Genomic DNA, 16,030 nt, shown 5'->3' on the forward strand with positions numbered 1-16,030 from the left:
TCACTGTGTTGGCCAGGTGGGTCTTGAATTCCTGAACTCAGATGATCCACCCGCCTCAGCCTCCCAAAGTGCTAGGATTTCAGGCATGAGCCACCGCAGCTGGCCCTGACCCAGGTTTTTGCTTCTATTTTTAATTGTGTACATTTTCAAATTAACATGCAAGATCAAAATTACCACACTTTTTTTACAGTCAGAAAAGTCCTGGGATTCCAGGATTGACCTCACTCCTTCTCTGTATGTGTTTGAATGTGTTGAGCTGGAGCTTGCTCTGAAACTGGCATCTGGAGAGGATGATCCTTTTGATTCTGACTTTTCTTGTCCAATCAAACTTCATAGAGGTAAGCCTTCTTCCCATGATTTTTATACTAAGACTATCATAGACTATTCCTGTGTAATTTATTTGTTCTGTGGTTCCAGCCTTTAAAAAGTTGACTGGGTTTTTTTTTGGTTTTTTTTTTTTTTTTTTTTTTTTTTTTGCCTTTTAGTCACTACAGTACACTTTCTATCTAAGGCAGACTGAGCAAATTTCCCAAGTTTTAAAATAGTGTTCTTTGGTCCAGATCCATCCAGGTTCCTAATAGAGAACTTTTTCTGGTCCTATCAAAAATAGAACTACCATATTAGCAGTTCCACCACTGGGCATGTCAAAAGGAAAGGAAATAATAGGTTGAAGGATACCTGTACTCCCATGCCATTGCAGTGTTATTCACAATAGCTAAGATACTGAATCAACCCAAGTGTCCATCAACAAACCAAATGGATTTTTTTTTTTTTTTTTTTTTTTTTTTTTTTTTTGAGATGGTTTCTGGCTCTGTCACCCAGGCAGGAGTTTAGTGGCACGATCTCAACTCACTGCAACCTCCACCTCCCAGGTTCAAGTGATTATTTTGCCTCAGCCTCCCAAGTAGCTGAGATTACAGGTACTCACCACCACGCCCAGCTAATTTTTGTATTTTTAGCAGAGGTAGAGTTTTACCATGTTGGCCAGGCTCCGTCTCAAACTCCTGACCTCAAGGAGTCCACCTGCCTCGGCCTTCCAAAGTGCTGGGATAACAGATGTGAGCCACCACACCTGGCCCCAAATGGATTTTTTTTTTTTTTTTTCTCTCATGGTACACTGTGTCACCTAGGCTGGAGTACAGTGGTGTGATATCAGTTCACTGTAACCTTTGCCTCTCAGGCTCAAGTGATCCTCCTTCCTCGGCCTCTGGAGTAGCTAGGGCTACAGATGTGCACCACCACACTTAATTTTTGTATTTTTTGTAGACACAGGGTTTTGCCATGTTGAACAAGCTGGTCCCAAACTCCTGAGCTCAAGTGATCCTCCTACCTCGTCCTCTCAAAGTGCTGGTCCACAGGTGTGAACCACCATGCCTAGCCCCATTTGGCTTTAAAAAAGAATGAAATCCATTCATTTACCACAACAATAGTTGAAGCTATTGTTACCAAAACTAGGCAAACTGGCTAATAAGGGTTCTTATTAGCCTCAACTCTGTACTAAAGTATAGCCAAAACATTTAAGGGAGCAGAATTCCTGACATAACAAACCAGCAAAGAGAGTATACTGGGTTTGTATTTTGAGATTTGTATTAAGTCTAAGAATTTTATAGATGAGGAAACAGACCAAATGAAGTAAAGTGACATAAACTAATTGGTTTCCTCATATGGATACATATATCTTTGGGAAATCTTAAGTGTAGACATCGATCTCAGCTCACTGCAACCTCCGCCTCCCAGGTTCAAGCAATTCTTCTGACTCAGCCTCCCAAGTACCTGGGATTACAGGCATGCATCACGACGCCTGGCTAATTTTTGTATTTTTAGTACAGGTGGGGTTTCACCATGTTGGTCAGTCTGGTCTCGAACTCCTGATCTGTCCGCCTTGGCCTCCCACGGTGCTGGGATTTGAGGCGTGAGCCACCGTGCCCGGCTTTTTCTTGGTTCTTCTAACAAGAGTAACATTTTCATATGTGAAACTAAGAAAGTTTTAGCTTCCTCATAATTGTGCTGAACAAGTCATATTATCACTGAGGCACACCAGATTTGTTAGTGACAAAGTGAAATGGCTACAGTATAACAGAGTGGTGTCTAACAAATTTCCTGTTAACTAAATGCTGACTGTTTAGTAATTTGTTTTACACCCCAAAATTGATTTTTCTGTTGATGTCAGCACTACAGATTGTGAAAAGTCATTTTAACAATGTTAGATTTAATGAGATGATTTGAGCCTTAAGTCTTAGATATGAGTAAATGAAAAGAAAATTTTCAGTATTTTAATTACTCAAATGGATTGTTCCCATAGACGAGGGGTTTTAAAACTTTTTATAGCAGAATGCTGTTTTCTAAGATGTTTTATGAAACCTCAGTATATAAGACAGAAAAATAATATATTAGCTTTAGAACATTAATTTATGATAATGTCTCTAATAACAAAGACTGTTAGATAAAAGGAAAATTTAGGGGTTTTATGGGTAACTGTTGCCGTTTTATCAGCTTTAATATATACCTTATCTCTGTATTTTGTTTTAGTTTAGTAACATTAATGTTAGTAATAAAAATCCTGAGTTACAGAGATAAATATGTTGACATAAAATAGGTATTCAGTAGCTTATCTTTTAGTCTGAGGATTGTCTTACTGATACTAGGGCTTAAGGAACAGAAATTTTTGTTTCAAAACCAGTTAATTAAAATTGTATAACTGGCCGGGCGTGGTGGCTCATGCCTGTAATCTCAGCACTTTGGGAGGTCAAGGCAGGCAGATTACCTGAGGTCAGGAGTTCAAGACCAGCCTGGCCAACATGGTGAAACCCTGTCTTAAAAAAAAAAAAAATTGTATAACTACTACTCATGCTTCTTAGTTATAAATGATTGTCAAACAAAAAGAGCATCCAAAACTGAAAAATAACCTTTAAAACTATCGTAAGTCAACATTATGAAGACATATAAAACTTCACTTCTCATTTCACACCTTACTACACTGTGATAGAACTATTCCCTGAGCCATTGTGCTTAAGTCTTTTGTAATACCTGTGTTGTAGGAGTGCATGTGCTTCAACAATTTTATTTAAGTCGATGTGTGCAAGCATAGGTTTTCTACAGAGCTGCTATTTTAACCATCATTTTCTTTTGAATAACTAAATAAATGCACAGAGAAAAAGCATAAATGAGTTACTTGACATATTTATATTTTGGTGAACCTCATTGTGTTCATATTTAGAAAGTAACTTTTGGATTGCGTTTTTTATACTTTAAAATACGCCATACCTCATTTTATCATTTTATTGTGGTTCACAGATAGTGAGGTTTTTTTTTTTTTTTTTTTTTTTTTTTAACAAATTAAAGGTGTGGCAGCCCTACATCAAGTGAGTCTGTCAGCACCATTTTTCAAACAACATGTGCTCACTGTGTCTCTATGTCAGCATTTTTTAGCAATAAAAAATTGTTAAGGTTTGTACATATTTTTTGACATAATGTTATTGCATACCTACTAGTATAAACATAACTTTCTGCATAGTGTAAACATAACTTTCTTTTTTTTTTTTTTTTTTTTTTTGGAGACGGAGTTTCGCCCTTGTTACCCAGGCTGGAGTGCAATGGCGCGATCTCGGCTCACCGCAACCTCCGCCTCCTGGGTTCAGGCAATTCTCCTGCCTCAGCCTCCTGAGTAGCTGGGATTACAGGCACGCGCCACCATGCCCAGCTAATTTTTTGTATTTTTTTTTTTTTTAGTAGAGACGGGGTTTCACCATGTTGACCAGGATGGTCTCGATCTCTTGACCTCGTGATCCACCCGCCTCGGCCTCCCAAAGTGCTGGGATTACAGGCTTGAGCCACCGCGCCCGGCCAACATAACTTTCATATGTACTGAGAAACCAAGAGATTTGTGTGACTCACTTTCTGTATTCACTTTATTGCAATGATCTGGAACAAAACCCGCAGTATCTCTGAAGTATACTGGTACTTAAAATCTATTTGAAATTTGAATTCAAATTTTAACATTTCAAAACCCCTAACAATATGAAAGTCCTATAACACTTTCCATCAACAAATGTGTTTGTAAGCTATTATGGGGTGGCCAACAAATTTGAGGTAAATTCTTTTAGATATCTAATGGCTGCCTTTTACATCATTAATCATTCCATTTGCAGATCCCAAGTGTCCTTCAAGATATCACTGTACTCATGAAGCTGGTGTACATAGTGTTGGTCTAACCTGGATTCATAAACTTCACAAATTTCTTGGATCAGGTGAGTTTACTAACTTTCTGTACTTTTAATAGAATTCAGAGGAAAACAGATTTAATAGATTTCAGAAAAGTATTTTGGAATGGAAAAACAATAGAGAAAATCAGTGAAACCAGAAGGTTCTTTGAAAAGATCAACCACATTTGACAAGCCTTTAGCTAGACTGGCTGTAATCAGGAATAAAAGCGGGGATGTTACTACTGACCTTACAGAAATAAAAGATTTTAAGTGAATACTATGAACAAATGTTTGCCATTTAGATAATCTAGATGGAATGGACAAATTCCAAGAAAAAACCCAAACTACCAAAATTGAGTTCAGGGTCTGGGAGAATGTGCTTTAAAAAAAATAGAAACTAGGCCAGGCACGGTGGCTCATGCCACTTTGGGAGGCCAAGGCAGGTGGACCATCTGAGGTTGGGAGTTCGAGAACAGTGTGGCCATCATGGTGAAATCCCATCTCTACCGGAAATACAAAAATTAGCCAGGTGTGGTAGCATGTGCCTATAATCCCAGCTACTCCGAAAGCTGGGGCAGGAGAATTGCTTAAACCCAGGAGGCAGAGGTTGTAGTGAGCCGAGATTGTGCCACTGTACTCCAGCCAGCCTGGGTGACAGAGCGAGACTCCATCTAAAAAAAAAAAAAAAACTGATTCAGAGAGATTGATTAGTAATCAAAATTATCCAAAAAGAAAAGCCAAGGACCATATGATTCACATTTAAAGAATTAATACTGGCCGGGCACAGTGGTTTTCACCTGTAATCCCAGCACTTTGGAGGCCAAGGCAGACAGATCACTTGAGGTTGGGTGTTCAAGACCAACCTGACCAAAATGGTGAAACCCTGTCTCTACTAAAAAAAAATTAGCCAGGTGTGGTGGCTCATTGGCTGTAATCCCAGCTACTCAGGAGGTTGAGACAGGAGAATCGCTTGAACCTGGGAAGTAGAGACTGTAGTGAGCCGAGATTGTGCCACTGCACTCCAGCCTGGGTGAGAGAGTGAGACTCCGTCTCAAAAAAAAAGTAATAAAAAAAATTTTTTTTTAAATTATTACCAATTCTTCACAGAGCGAGAGGAGTCTCAAAAACAATAAAATATCACAGCCTTTCATGTTAAAAATAACAAACCAGGCCGGGCACGGTGGCTCAAGCCTGTAATCCCAGCACTCTGGGAGGCCGAGGCGGGTGGATCACGAGGTCAAGAGATCGAGACCATCCTGGTCAACATGGTGAAACCCCGTCTCTACTAAAAAATACAAAAAAAAATTAGCTGGGCATGGTGGTGCGTGCCTGTAATCCCAGCTACTCAGGAGGCTGAGGCAGGAGAATTGCCTGAACCCAGGAGGCGGAGGTTGCGGTGAGCCGAGATCGCGCCATTGCACTCCAGCCTGGGTAACATGAGTGAAACTCCGTCTCAAAAAAAAAAAAAAACAAAACAAAACAAAACAAAAAGTAATTTAAGAAAGGAACTTCCTCAAACTGAGGAAACTTTATCTATGAAAAACTTGCAACCAACACAATGCTTAATGGTAAAAAGACTGAATCCTTTCTGTATTGGCTTCCTACTATTACTGTAGTAGATCATCACAAATTTAGTGGCTTAAAACATTACAAACTTACTATCTTTCAGTTTTGTGGGTTAGAAGTTCTACATGGGTCTCCCTGGGCTTTAGTTGGCAGAGCAGTTTTCCTTTCTGGAGGCTCTAGGGTAGAATGCATTTCCTACCCTTTTTCAGCTCCTACCACATTCCTTGGCTTGTAGTTGTCCTCTGTCTTCAAAGCCAGCCAGCAACAGTGGGATGGGTTGAGTCCTTCTCATGTTTCACCTTGCCTGTTTCACTTTTCTAAAACCTTGTAACATTGAGTCTGCCCAGATAAACCAAGATAATGTCCCTATTTAAAAAAAAAAAAAAAATCTTTTAAGAGACAGGGTCTCACTCTATTGTCTGGGCAGGAGTGCCGTAGTGCAGTCATAGCTTACAGTAGTCTTGAACTCCTGGGCTCAAGCAATCCTCCTGCCACAGCCCCTAAAGTATCTGGGACTACAGGCGTGAGCCACCATGCCCAGCTAATTTTTGAGTTTTTTGTAGAGATGGGCTTTTACCATGTTGCCCAGGCTGGTCTCGAACTCCTGGGCTCAAGTGATCCACCCGCCTCAGCCTCCCAAAGAACCCTTAGCATTCGATACATACAGTAGGGCAAACAGTATGTATATAAAAAGATGTCCAACATCGTTAGTCATTACGGAAATAAAACACCACAAAACCACAATGAGGTATCACATCACATCCACTAGTATAGCTGAAATGCAAAAGATGGACGTTAACAAGTCCATCTTTTGAGGATATGGAAAAATGGGGGCTCTTATACAGTACTTATCGAAATGTAAAATGGTACAGTCATTTTGGAAAACAGTCTGGCAGTTCCTCAAATGATTACTCATAGTTACCATATACCTAATAGTTCCAGTCCTGAGTATATTTCCAAGAGAAATAAAGACCTATATTCACACAAATATTGGTACATGAATGTTCATAGCAACATTATTCATCATAGCCCAAAAGCCACATACCCAAGTGTCCATAAGCTGATGGACATATATATCATATATCAGATGTCCAGAATAGACAAATCTACAGAGACAGAAAGTAGATTAGTTGCCTAGGTCTGGGAAGTTTGGTGGAAACTGAGGAAAGATACTAATGGTTATGTGGGTTTCTTTTTGGGAAATGAAAATATTCCAGGTTGTTATGATAAGTATACAATTCTTATACTAAAAACTTACTGAATTGTATATTTTAATGGGTATACTTTAAAATGGATGACTTGTATGGTACTGTGAATTACGTTTCAAAAAGCTGTTATAGGCCAGGGGCAGTGGCTCATGCCTGTAATCCCAGCACTTTGGGATGCCGAGGCAGGCAGATTACCTGAGTTCAGGAGTTTGAGACCAGCCTGTCCAACATGGTGAAACCCTGTCTCTATTGAAAATACAAAAATTATCCAGGTGTGGTGGCTTGCACGTGTAGTCCCAGGTCTCAGGAGGCTGAGCCAGGAGAATCACTTGAACCCAGAAGGTACAGGTTGCACTGAGCAGAGATCGGGCCACTGCACTCCATCCTGGGCAACAGAGGGAGACTCCATCTCCAAAAAAAAGCTGTTACAGATTGAGTATCCCTACTCTGAAAATTTGAAATCCAAAATGTTACAAAACTGGTTTTTTTCATCCTTGAACTTGACTGAGCTGCAAAAATTTCTAAGGGCTGTCAGGACACCCAACAGAAATGCTCATTGGCACATTTAGGATTTTAGATTTTCAAATAAGAGATGTTCAACTACTATATAATGCACATATTCCAAATTCCAAAAAAAAATATGAAATCTGAAACACTTCTGATCCCAGGCATTTTAGATAAAGAGTACTCAACCTGTATGAAAATAAAATCGGTGTAGGTAAGAAACAGCCTAGAAGAGAATGATTTCTGGGACTGTTCTTAGTGAAACATTTCTGCATTTAGAGACATTACCAAGGAAAATCCTGCGTTTCTTCTTGGGGCAGAAATCTAGACCCCCCTGGGAAAAAGGGTATGCCTATGTCAGAAAAGCATAATACTTGAGAAGCAGTGTTTTCAGACAGGAACCTCATCGCATTTAACCCAGTTATCATTAGCATTTTAATTCAGAGACTTGTCTAAGCACCAGTTAATGTATATAATGTCTTCCATTGTAGATGAAGAAGATAAGGATAGTTTACAGGAACTCTCTATGGAACAGAAATGCTTTGTTGAGCACATCCTTTGTACAAAGCCATTGCCATGCAGGTAAGGACTTTCCCTACCTTTTATACACAGAAAACAATTGTTCATTTCAGTAATTCAGATACATATGTATACATTACACTCAAATCCACAGTATTCATTGCTGAATCACTTGAAAGTAAGTTGCAGACATGATACTTCTCCCCTAAGAGTATCCTGCTCATCAGAAGCTTTGTCCTGCCCCATGATCACTCCACATATTGTTTCCTGTCTGGAAGGTATTTCCCCAACGTCAGCCCCAGCTTGCTGTCTTCTCTTGACTCTTACTCCTGTTTCTGATCTTAATGTCACTACTTCATGGAGAACACTGTTGACTCCCCAATCTAACTTAGCGTTCTCCTATTCTCTTTTCCTTTGTAGCACATATTATACCATTTATATTTGCATTTGTTTAATGTCTGTCACCACTACTGGAATGTATATGTTCCATGAGAGCAGAGACTATGTGTGCCCTTCACTGCACTGCTGGGTTTATTTGATGCGTTTGTCCATGTCTCCTCTTTGAAATACACGCTCCTTGGCATCCTTGACATCTGTCCCCCGAGGTTCTCCTTCAGTCCCTCCAGCGGCCCTTTTCTCAAGTTTTCTTCTGGGGTGGTTCCTCTCTCTCTACTCATTGCTTATAAGTGTTGCTCACCACTCTTTCCTTGGGTCTTTTCAGTTCTTTCTAGGTCCTTTCCTGAGTAACTTCTGCCATAATCATGTCTTCAGTGCAGACAGTTCCCACATCCATATCATCCTAGCCCAGACCACTCTGAACTCCAGATCCACATATCCAGCTGCCTATTGGGCTCCTCCACTCGGATATCCTATAGGAACATAAAACTCCAGATGTCCCCTTAACTAGTCTTCTGTCTTCCTTCTTAAGGGTGCCATATCGACCCACTTATCCCCAGTAGGAACCTGGAAGGTATCCTAGATACCTCTCTTTATTCTGTTCGTCAGTTACTGGATATCCACTAAGCACTCTGTTAGACATTGAGTATACACAGACATGAGGCAAATAGCATCCAGTAAGAAATAGACATAGTCTAGGCTTGGCAATATAGAGGACCACAGAGAAAACACTTGGTGGGCAGGGGAAGGATAGCAAACTGTACAAGGTTAAAAAGTGAACAGAGAAAATACATAATAAAATCCCATGGAGGCTGTGCATGGTAACTCACACCTGTAATCCCAGCACTTTGGGGGGGCTGAGGCAGGAGGATCACTTGAGGCTAGGAGTTTGAGACCATCTTGGGCAACATAGCGAGACCCTTTCTCTACAAAAAAATTTTAAAAATTAGCCGGGTGAGGTCAAGCACTGTGGCTCACGCCTTAATCCCAGCACTTTGGGAGGCTGAGGCGGGCTGATCACGAGATCAAGAGATCGAGATCATTCTGGCCAACATGGTGACACCCTGTCTCTACTAAAAATACAAAAAATTAGCTGGGCGTGATGGCGCACACCTGTAGTACCAGCTGCTCGGGAGGCTGACACAGGAGAATTGATTGAACCCAGGAGGCAGAGGTTGCAGTGAGCTGAGATTGCACCACTGCACTCCAGCCTGGCCACAGAGCAAGATTGCATCTCAAAAAAACAAAAAACAAAATTAGCCAGGTGTGGTAGCATGTACCTGTGCTCCCAGGTATTCAGCAGGCTGAGGTGGAAGGACTGCTTGAGCCTACAAGGTCAAGGCTGCAGTGAGTCGTGATCATGCCACTGCACTCCAGTCTGGGCAACGGAGTGACACCCTGTCTCAAAAACCCCAAATCCCATTTGTGTCAATTTCAGAAACAGGTAAAATTAAACAGTCTTGCCTAGGAATGAATACATAGATAGGAAAACTGTAAAGCAAAGACACGATATTCTGAATGTCAGAGTAGTGGTTTCTTCTCCGGGGAGTTAACGGCTATGACCAGGGAGGGTTAATGGGAACTCTAAGCCCCCCTGAAGTGTCCTGATTTTTGACCTGGTTACTGGTTACATAGTCTATAGCCCAGTGGTGTGTAGATTTCACACTGATAATAAAAAGTAAAAGTTTATAACCTTCCAGATACCGTCTCCATGTCTCCTCCAAAAAAGTAAATGGGAGCTATGGAAAGGGAACTAGTGTCGACTGCTGTTGAAAGACTGCTGGTTCTGGCCCAGCATGGTGGCTCACCCCTCCCAGCACTTTGGGAGGCTGAGATGGGTGGATCATGAGGTCAGGAGTTCAAGATCGGCCTGGCCAAGATGGTGAAACCCCGTCTCTACCAAAAACACGAAAATCAGCCAGGCATGGTGTCAGCCACCTGTAATCCCAGCTAGTTGGGAGGCTGAGGCAGGAGAATTGCTTGAACCTGGGAGGCGGAGGTTGTAGTGAGCTGAGTGCCCCTGCACTCCAGCCTGGGCAACAGAGCAAGACACTGTCTCTAAAAAAGAAAAAAAAAAAATGCTGGTCCTAATGGGACAGAGAAAGAATAGGTTAAGGGAAACCCGACATTATATCAGGGAGTGTTTTAAATGGAAGAGACATGAGTTTATAAGCTGAGGGAAAGTAGATAATAGGGTGATTTTGAAACGACACAGTTGATGGTGCAATCTTCAGAAGGTGTGAGAGGAGGCGGCATCAGCATTCAGGGGCAGTTGTGTGTTGGCGTGCAGGTGGGATGGGCACGGGAGCTGCTAGGAGAGCATGTTGGCAGAACGACAGTTCCCATCTGAGGGCCACAGTTTCCAGTGTCTTCACTGAAGTTGGAAGGAAGATTGAGATGCATGCTGTGCATGCTAAATAATTTCCTGTGACGCAGATGTTGAGCCTCACCGAGAGAAACTCGGAAGTTGTGTTCATTCAGCAGTTTCTAAGCACTTAATTTGTTAGACACTGGGCTAGTCAAAGATAGCTGGGGTTTATGTGCAAGTTGGAGAAATAGACATGTAACCAACGATCATCAGTGTAACGTAACTTTCAAGATTACCGTGAGCACCACTGTACAGTTAGAGATTCCTGAGTGACTTAGTCACATGGGCAGTAGACTTAAGTGTAGGGCTGTATGAAAGGTTTTCAAGCCACCACTTTTGAGGTTACGGTACTGATAGGATGTCCCAGCCCTGAGAAGGGCATGGACCTGTCTTGTCTTTGCTCTCAGTTCCATTGCATTTGCTGCTTTGTAATTTGACTATGATTGTGTTTTTCCAGGCAGCCAGCTCCAATTCGAGGATTTTGGATTGTCCCTGACATTCTGGGACCCACGATGATCTGCATCACCAGTACCTATGAATGCCTCATAAGGCCTTTATTGTATGTCCCACTTTATATTCTTCACATAGCTCTTGTTAATTCTGCAATATCTAAGCTGGGAAAATGCACTCAGTGACCAATTTGAAGCTATACATACGTGGTTTATGCTTTGGCTTCTGACCTGAGGGTTGGCAGGATGGATATTTCTGTTGTTCCTCATTTCTGTAAGGTTTCATTTTAGGTATGGTTTCTGGCATCTGCACCTAGCTGAGAGTCAGGAGCTTTTCTTCAGCATGTGGGAAAAAAATACTAAAATTGAATACCAAATTCTGTTATCGATATGAGTAATAATTATCAAGTTCTGACCATCTGTCAAGCTCAGAAGTAAGCCAGGTACCTGCACTGCCTCCTGGAATCATCCAGGCAGCCTTATAAGGAAGGCACTGTTAATTCCATTGTATAAAAGTGGAAACAGGGATTGAGAGGTTAGTAAATGCTCAAGTCACAGGTAACAAATAGAGCTGGGATACAGATGCAGCTCTGATTGACTCAGAGGTCCATATCATACTCTAATGTATCTGTCTCTGACAGCCTGAGGGACATTGTAGAATATGTAAAGTGAAGTAAAGCTGAACTCAGGCCGGGTGCAGTGGTGGTTCACACCTGTAATCCGAATGCTTTGGTAGGCCCAGAGTTTGAGACCAGCCTGGGCAAAATAGTGAGACCCCCACCTCTACAAAAAAAACAAAAAAATTAGCCAGATATGGTGGTGCACACCTGTAGTCCTAGCTACTCAGGAAGAGGATCTGAGAGGACTGCTTAAGCCCAGGAGTTTTAGGCTGCAGTGAGCCATAATCATGCCACTGCACTCCAGCTTGGGGGACACAGCAAGACCCTGTATCTTTTATTAAAAAAATAAATAAATAAAAGGCTGGGCTGGGCGCAGTGGCTCACGCCTGTAATCCCAGTACTTTGGGAGGCTGAGGCAGGTGGCTCACAAGGTCAGGAGTTTGAGACCAGCCTGGCCAAGATGGTGGAACCCCATCTCTACTAAAAATACAAAAAGTAGCTGAACACAGGTGGGTACCTGTAATCCCAGCTACTCGGGAGGCTGAGGCAGGAGAGCTGCTTCAACCCAGGAGGCGGAGGTTGCAGTGAGCCGAGATCACGCCACTACACTCTAGCCTGGGTGACAGAGCAAGACTCCATCTCAAAAAAAGAAAAAAAAAAAAAAAAAGCTGAATTCTTAGTCCTTCCTCCTTTAAGAAACTCAGATAATTAAGCTGTAATCACTATATATTCCTTTTCCAACGCCCTGGAAGGTCATTCTGAGTTATATAAATGCAGCAATAGGAGTACCAAAAACAAAAGTCACTGGAACTTCAGATATTAGACACCACTCCAACCCCTTGACTATTTAAAGCATGTACTTCTAGATGCTGACATAAATGCCAAATACTGGCAATAGTTTACCATACTTATAAGATCTTCCATACTCTTTGAAGGTTGATAAGTTATACTATTTGGATGTAAAAAGAAAGAAATAGTTTTGTGTTTATACTAAAGGCACTAAAAACTAGCAAGACCAAACAAAAATAATCACTGGAGAAAAAATTGCCTACTTGCCAGTAGTCTCAGCATACTTTCTAAAGACCCCTAGTACATTTAGTAAAATAAAACCTACTCACACTGGGTTACGTCAGAATAAATATGAATCCCAAAGGGGAAAAATAAACATTAATTATCTGAATACTTTTTTTTTTTTTTTTTTTTTCCTTGAGACAGAGTCTTGGGCCATTGCTCAGGCTGGAGTGCAGTGGCATGATCTTGGCTCACTGCCACCTCTGCCTCCTGGGTTCAAGCATTTCTCCTGCTTCAGCCTCCCTAGTAGCTGGGATTACAGGTGCCCGCCACCATGCCCAGCTAATTTTTGTATTTTTATTAAGGACGGGGTTTTGCCATATTAGGCTGGTCTTGAACTCCTGACCTCAGATGATCCACCTGTCTCAGGCTCCCAGAGTGCTGGGATTACAGGTGCTTGCCACCACACCCAGCCAATTATCTGGATACTTTCAAATAATAATTTTGCCAACTCCCTGAAATACAAATTGTCTATAAAGTAATGCTATTTAACAAACTTTCACTTTTTTTTAAATAGACCATTTCGCTCTGTCACCCAGGCTGGAGTGCAGTGGTGTGATCTCAGTTCATTACAACTTCTGCCTCCTGGGTTCAAGCAATTCTTATCCCTCAGCCACCCAAGTAGCTGAGATTACAGATGTACGCCACCACACCCAGCTAATTTTTGTATTTTTAGTAGAGACGGGGTTTCACCACGTTGGCCAGGCCGGTCTCAAACGCCTGATCTCAAGTGATTCACCTACCTCGGCCTCCCAAAGTGCTGTGATTACAGGCTTGAGCCACCACGCCTGACCAAAGTTTCACATTTGAATTGCTGCCTTTAGAGTAAGTTACTTAACATGCTGCCAAAATTTGGGAGATCATTTAAGTTCTTTCTGAAGTGTTTTTGAGTATTTGCACTTGAGTGAATAGTTTTTTAAAATCAAATTATATAGAACCAATATGGTATATACAGCAGTTACCAAGCTTAATATTGGTTTTGGTCAACTCTAAACCTAACAGGTAAGTGATTTATGTTTGTAGCTCTGGCTTATAAACTGGCTCTTAAGTCCTTTGCCAGAATCCATGATGGGTTTATGTTTTTGTGCTGCCTTGATCTTTTAAAAAATAACTGGAAATGGCAATCAGAAATGCTTTGACAGACGGGGGCATTGGAAGAGTAAGGGTGTAGCTTCCCAAAGTGACCTTTTCAAGGTGGAAAACATGCATTCTTGCACTTTTACAAAAATAACACCTTATTTTTGTATTCTGAAAGTTCTGGATCAGTGTGGTTTCTGCTTTTCTGTAATACAGTAAATCACTCCATGGTAGACTTCAATTTACTTATCTATTTTGCAGAAGTACAGTGCATCCAGCGTCTCCTCCTCTGCTTTGTACTCGAGAAGATGTTGAAGTGGCAGAGTCTCCCCTCCGTATTCTGGCTGAAACCCCAGATTCCTTTGAAAAGCATATTAGAAGCATTTTGCAACGTAATGTTGCCAATCCAGCATTTTTGAAGTATGCAACCTTGGGCATAGCGGTTTTATGAATGGGTTCTCTTCCATCTTCATAATTACTGTGCATCCTTTCTGTCCTCATCTATTTCCTCTACTTTTTACTGTGATGGATTTGGAAGAAACTGGATATATTTAATCAATTAGTGAATGGGGTAGGGGGAAGTGGCACCTGATAATGATATATAGGAAGTGTTTAAAAATAAGTTATGCCAGGCGTGGTGGCTTATACCTGTAATCCCAGCACTTTGGGAGGCCGAGGCAGCCAGATCACCTGAGGTTGAAAGTTCAAGACCAGGCTGGCCAACATGGTGAAACCCTGTCTCTACTAAAAATACAAAAATTAGCCAGGCGTGCTGGTGGGCACCTGTAATCCCAGCTACTGGGGAGGCTGAGGCAGGAAAATCACTTGAACCTGGGAGGCAGAGGTTGCAGTGAGCTGAGATTGTACCACTGCATTCTAGTCTGGGCAACAGAGTGAGACTCCATCTCAAAGAAATAAAAAATATAAAAAGTTTGAAAAGCACCTGTGACTTGAGTCTATTTTCAGTTGTTTTACTCAGCTAAGGAAAATAAAGGTAGAAACTTTGTTTTTAAGATCTTCTGAAAAGGACACAGCCCCTCCTCCTGAAGAATGTCTTCAGCTCATCAGCAGAGCCACCCAAGTGTTCAGAGAACAGTACATTCTTAAACAGGACTTGGCAAAGGAGGAGATTCAACGGAGGTATGATGTCCTTTGTTCACAAACCATTAATCCCTGGCTGGTAGCTGATGCTATGTCATAGCCTAGACCTGGCTTCTGATTAAACTCTATTTCTTTTTGTTCTTGAAGGGTCAAATTATTATGTGAACAAAAAAAGAAACAACTAGAAGATCTCAATTATTGTCGAGAGGAGAGGTAAGTGTCAAAAATAAGGAGATGAAAACAGTAAGAAAGACTGGAACCATATTCACCCTAAGATTCTGAGCCACATTAGTTGGTTTCAGCATCAAGGTGTGGACCCCAGGAGTCTCTTGTTTCTTATGTCATTAGGAAAAGTCTGCGGGAAATGGCTGAGCGTTTAGCTGACAAATATGAGGAAGCCAAGGAAAAACAAGAGGATATCATGAACAGGTCAGTGGGCTGTGTAACATGTAGCTACCTACTCAGTACTAACAGTGATATTTAAGAAAATGGGCATTGGCAGGTGCGTACATACCTGCAGGATTGAATTGATCCCCCTACCTTTCCTCTGAAGTACATATTGGGGAAAACATGACGCTCTCCCTTAGCCCTTCCTATGGGGCCTACTTCCCAGAGACCAGATTCATGAATTAAGAGGTTTGTGATTATGTTTCTCCTAATTAGCAGAGACCTTAAGTTGAGATGTGTGCTTGTCTTTTCTGAAGGATGAAAAAAGTACTTCACAGTTTTCACTCTCAGCTCCCAGTTCTCTCTGATAGTGAGCGAGACATGAAGAAAGAACTACAGCTAATACCTGATCAACTTCGGCATTTGGGCAACGCCATAAAACAGGTAGGAATAGATGCAAAGTAGCTAAATTTGGTAATTTTTTTTAAAGCACTTATTCTACAGAAAATTTTACAAAAATGTAAAAAGAGCAGATTCAAAAAGATAGTGTGAAAATGTGTGG

At 41.4% G+C, this 16,030-nt stretch overlaps 1 protein-coding gene across 5 annotated transcripts in view; it reads left to right on the forward strand.

The window, feature by feature from the left end:
• Window positions 1-16,030, forward strand: part of NUP88 (nucleoporin 88) — a 33,234-nt gene that overhangs the window by 16,359 nt on the left and 845 nt on the right. For 4 of the 5 annotated variants that reach the window (XM_032268810.1, XM_032268811.1, XM_032268813.1 and 1 more), the window contains 9 exons: window positions 191-338; window positions 4,149-4,247; window positions 7,972-8,062; window positions 11,221-11,322; window positions 14,242-14,400; window positions 14,995-15,120; window positions 15,229-15,294; window positions 15,430-15,510; window positions 15,786-15,912. In XM_032268810.1, the coding sequence (XP_032124701.1) occupies window positions 191-338; window positions 4,149-4,247; window positions 7,972-8,062; window positions 11,221-11,322; window positions 14,242-14,400; window positions 14,995-15,120; window positions 15,229-15,294; window positions 15,430-15,510; window positions 15,786-15,912 (999 nt within the window). The remainder of the gene's footprint in view (window positions 1-190; window positions 339-4,148; window positions 4,248-7,971; window positions 8,063-11,220; window positions 11,323-14,241; window positions 14,401-14,994; window positions 15,121-15,228; window positions 15,295-15,429; window positions 15,511-15,785; window positions 15,913-16,030) is intronic. The other variant, XM_032268812.1, reaches the window with a different exon arrangement.

This window comes from Sapajus apella, unplaced genomic scaffold (genome assembly GCF_009761245.1).
Source record: "Sapajus apella isolate SASKATOON/1434 unplaced genomic scaffold, GSC_monkey_1.0 scaffold186, whole genome shotgun sequence".
NCBI lineage: Eukaryota > Metazoa > Chordata > Mammalia > Primates > Cebidae > Sapajus > Sapajus apella.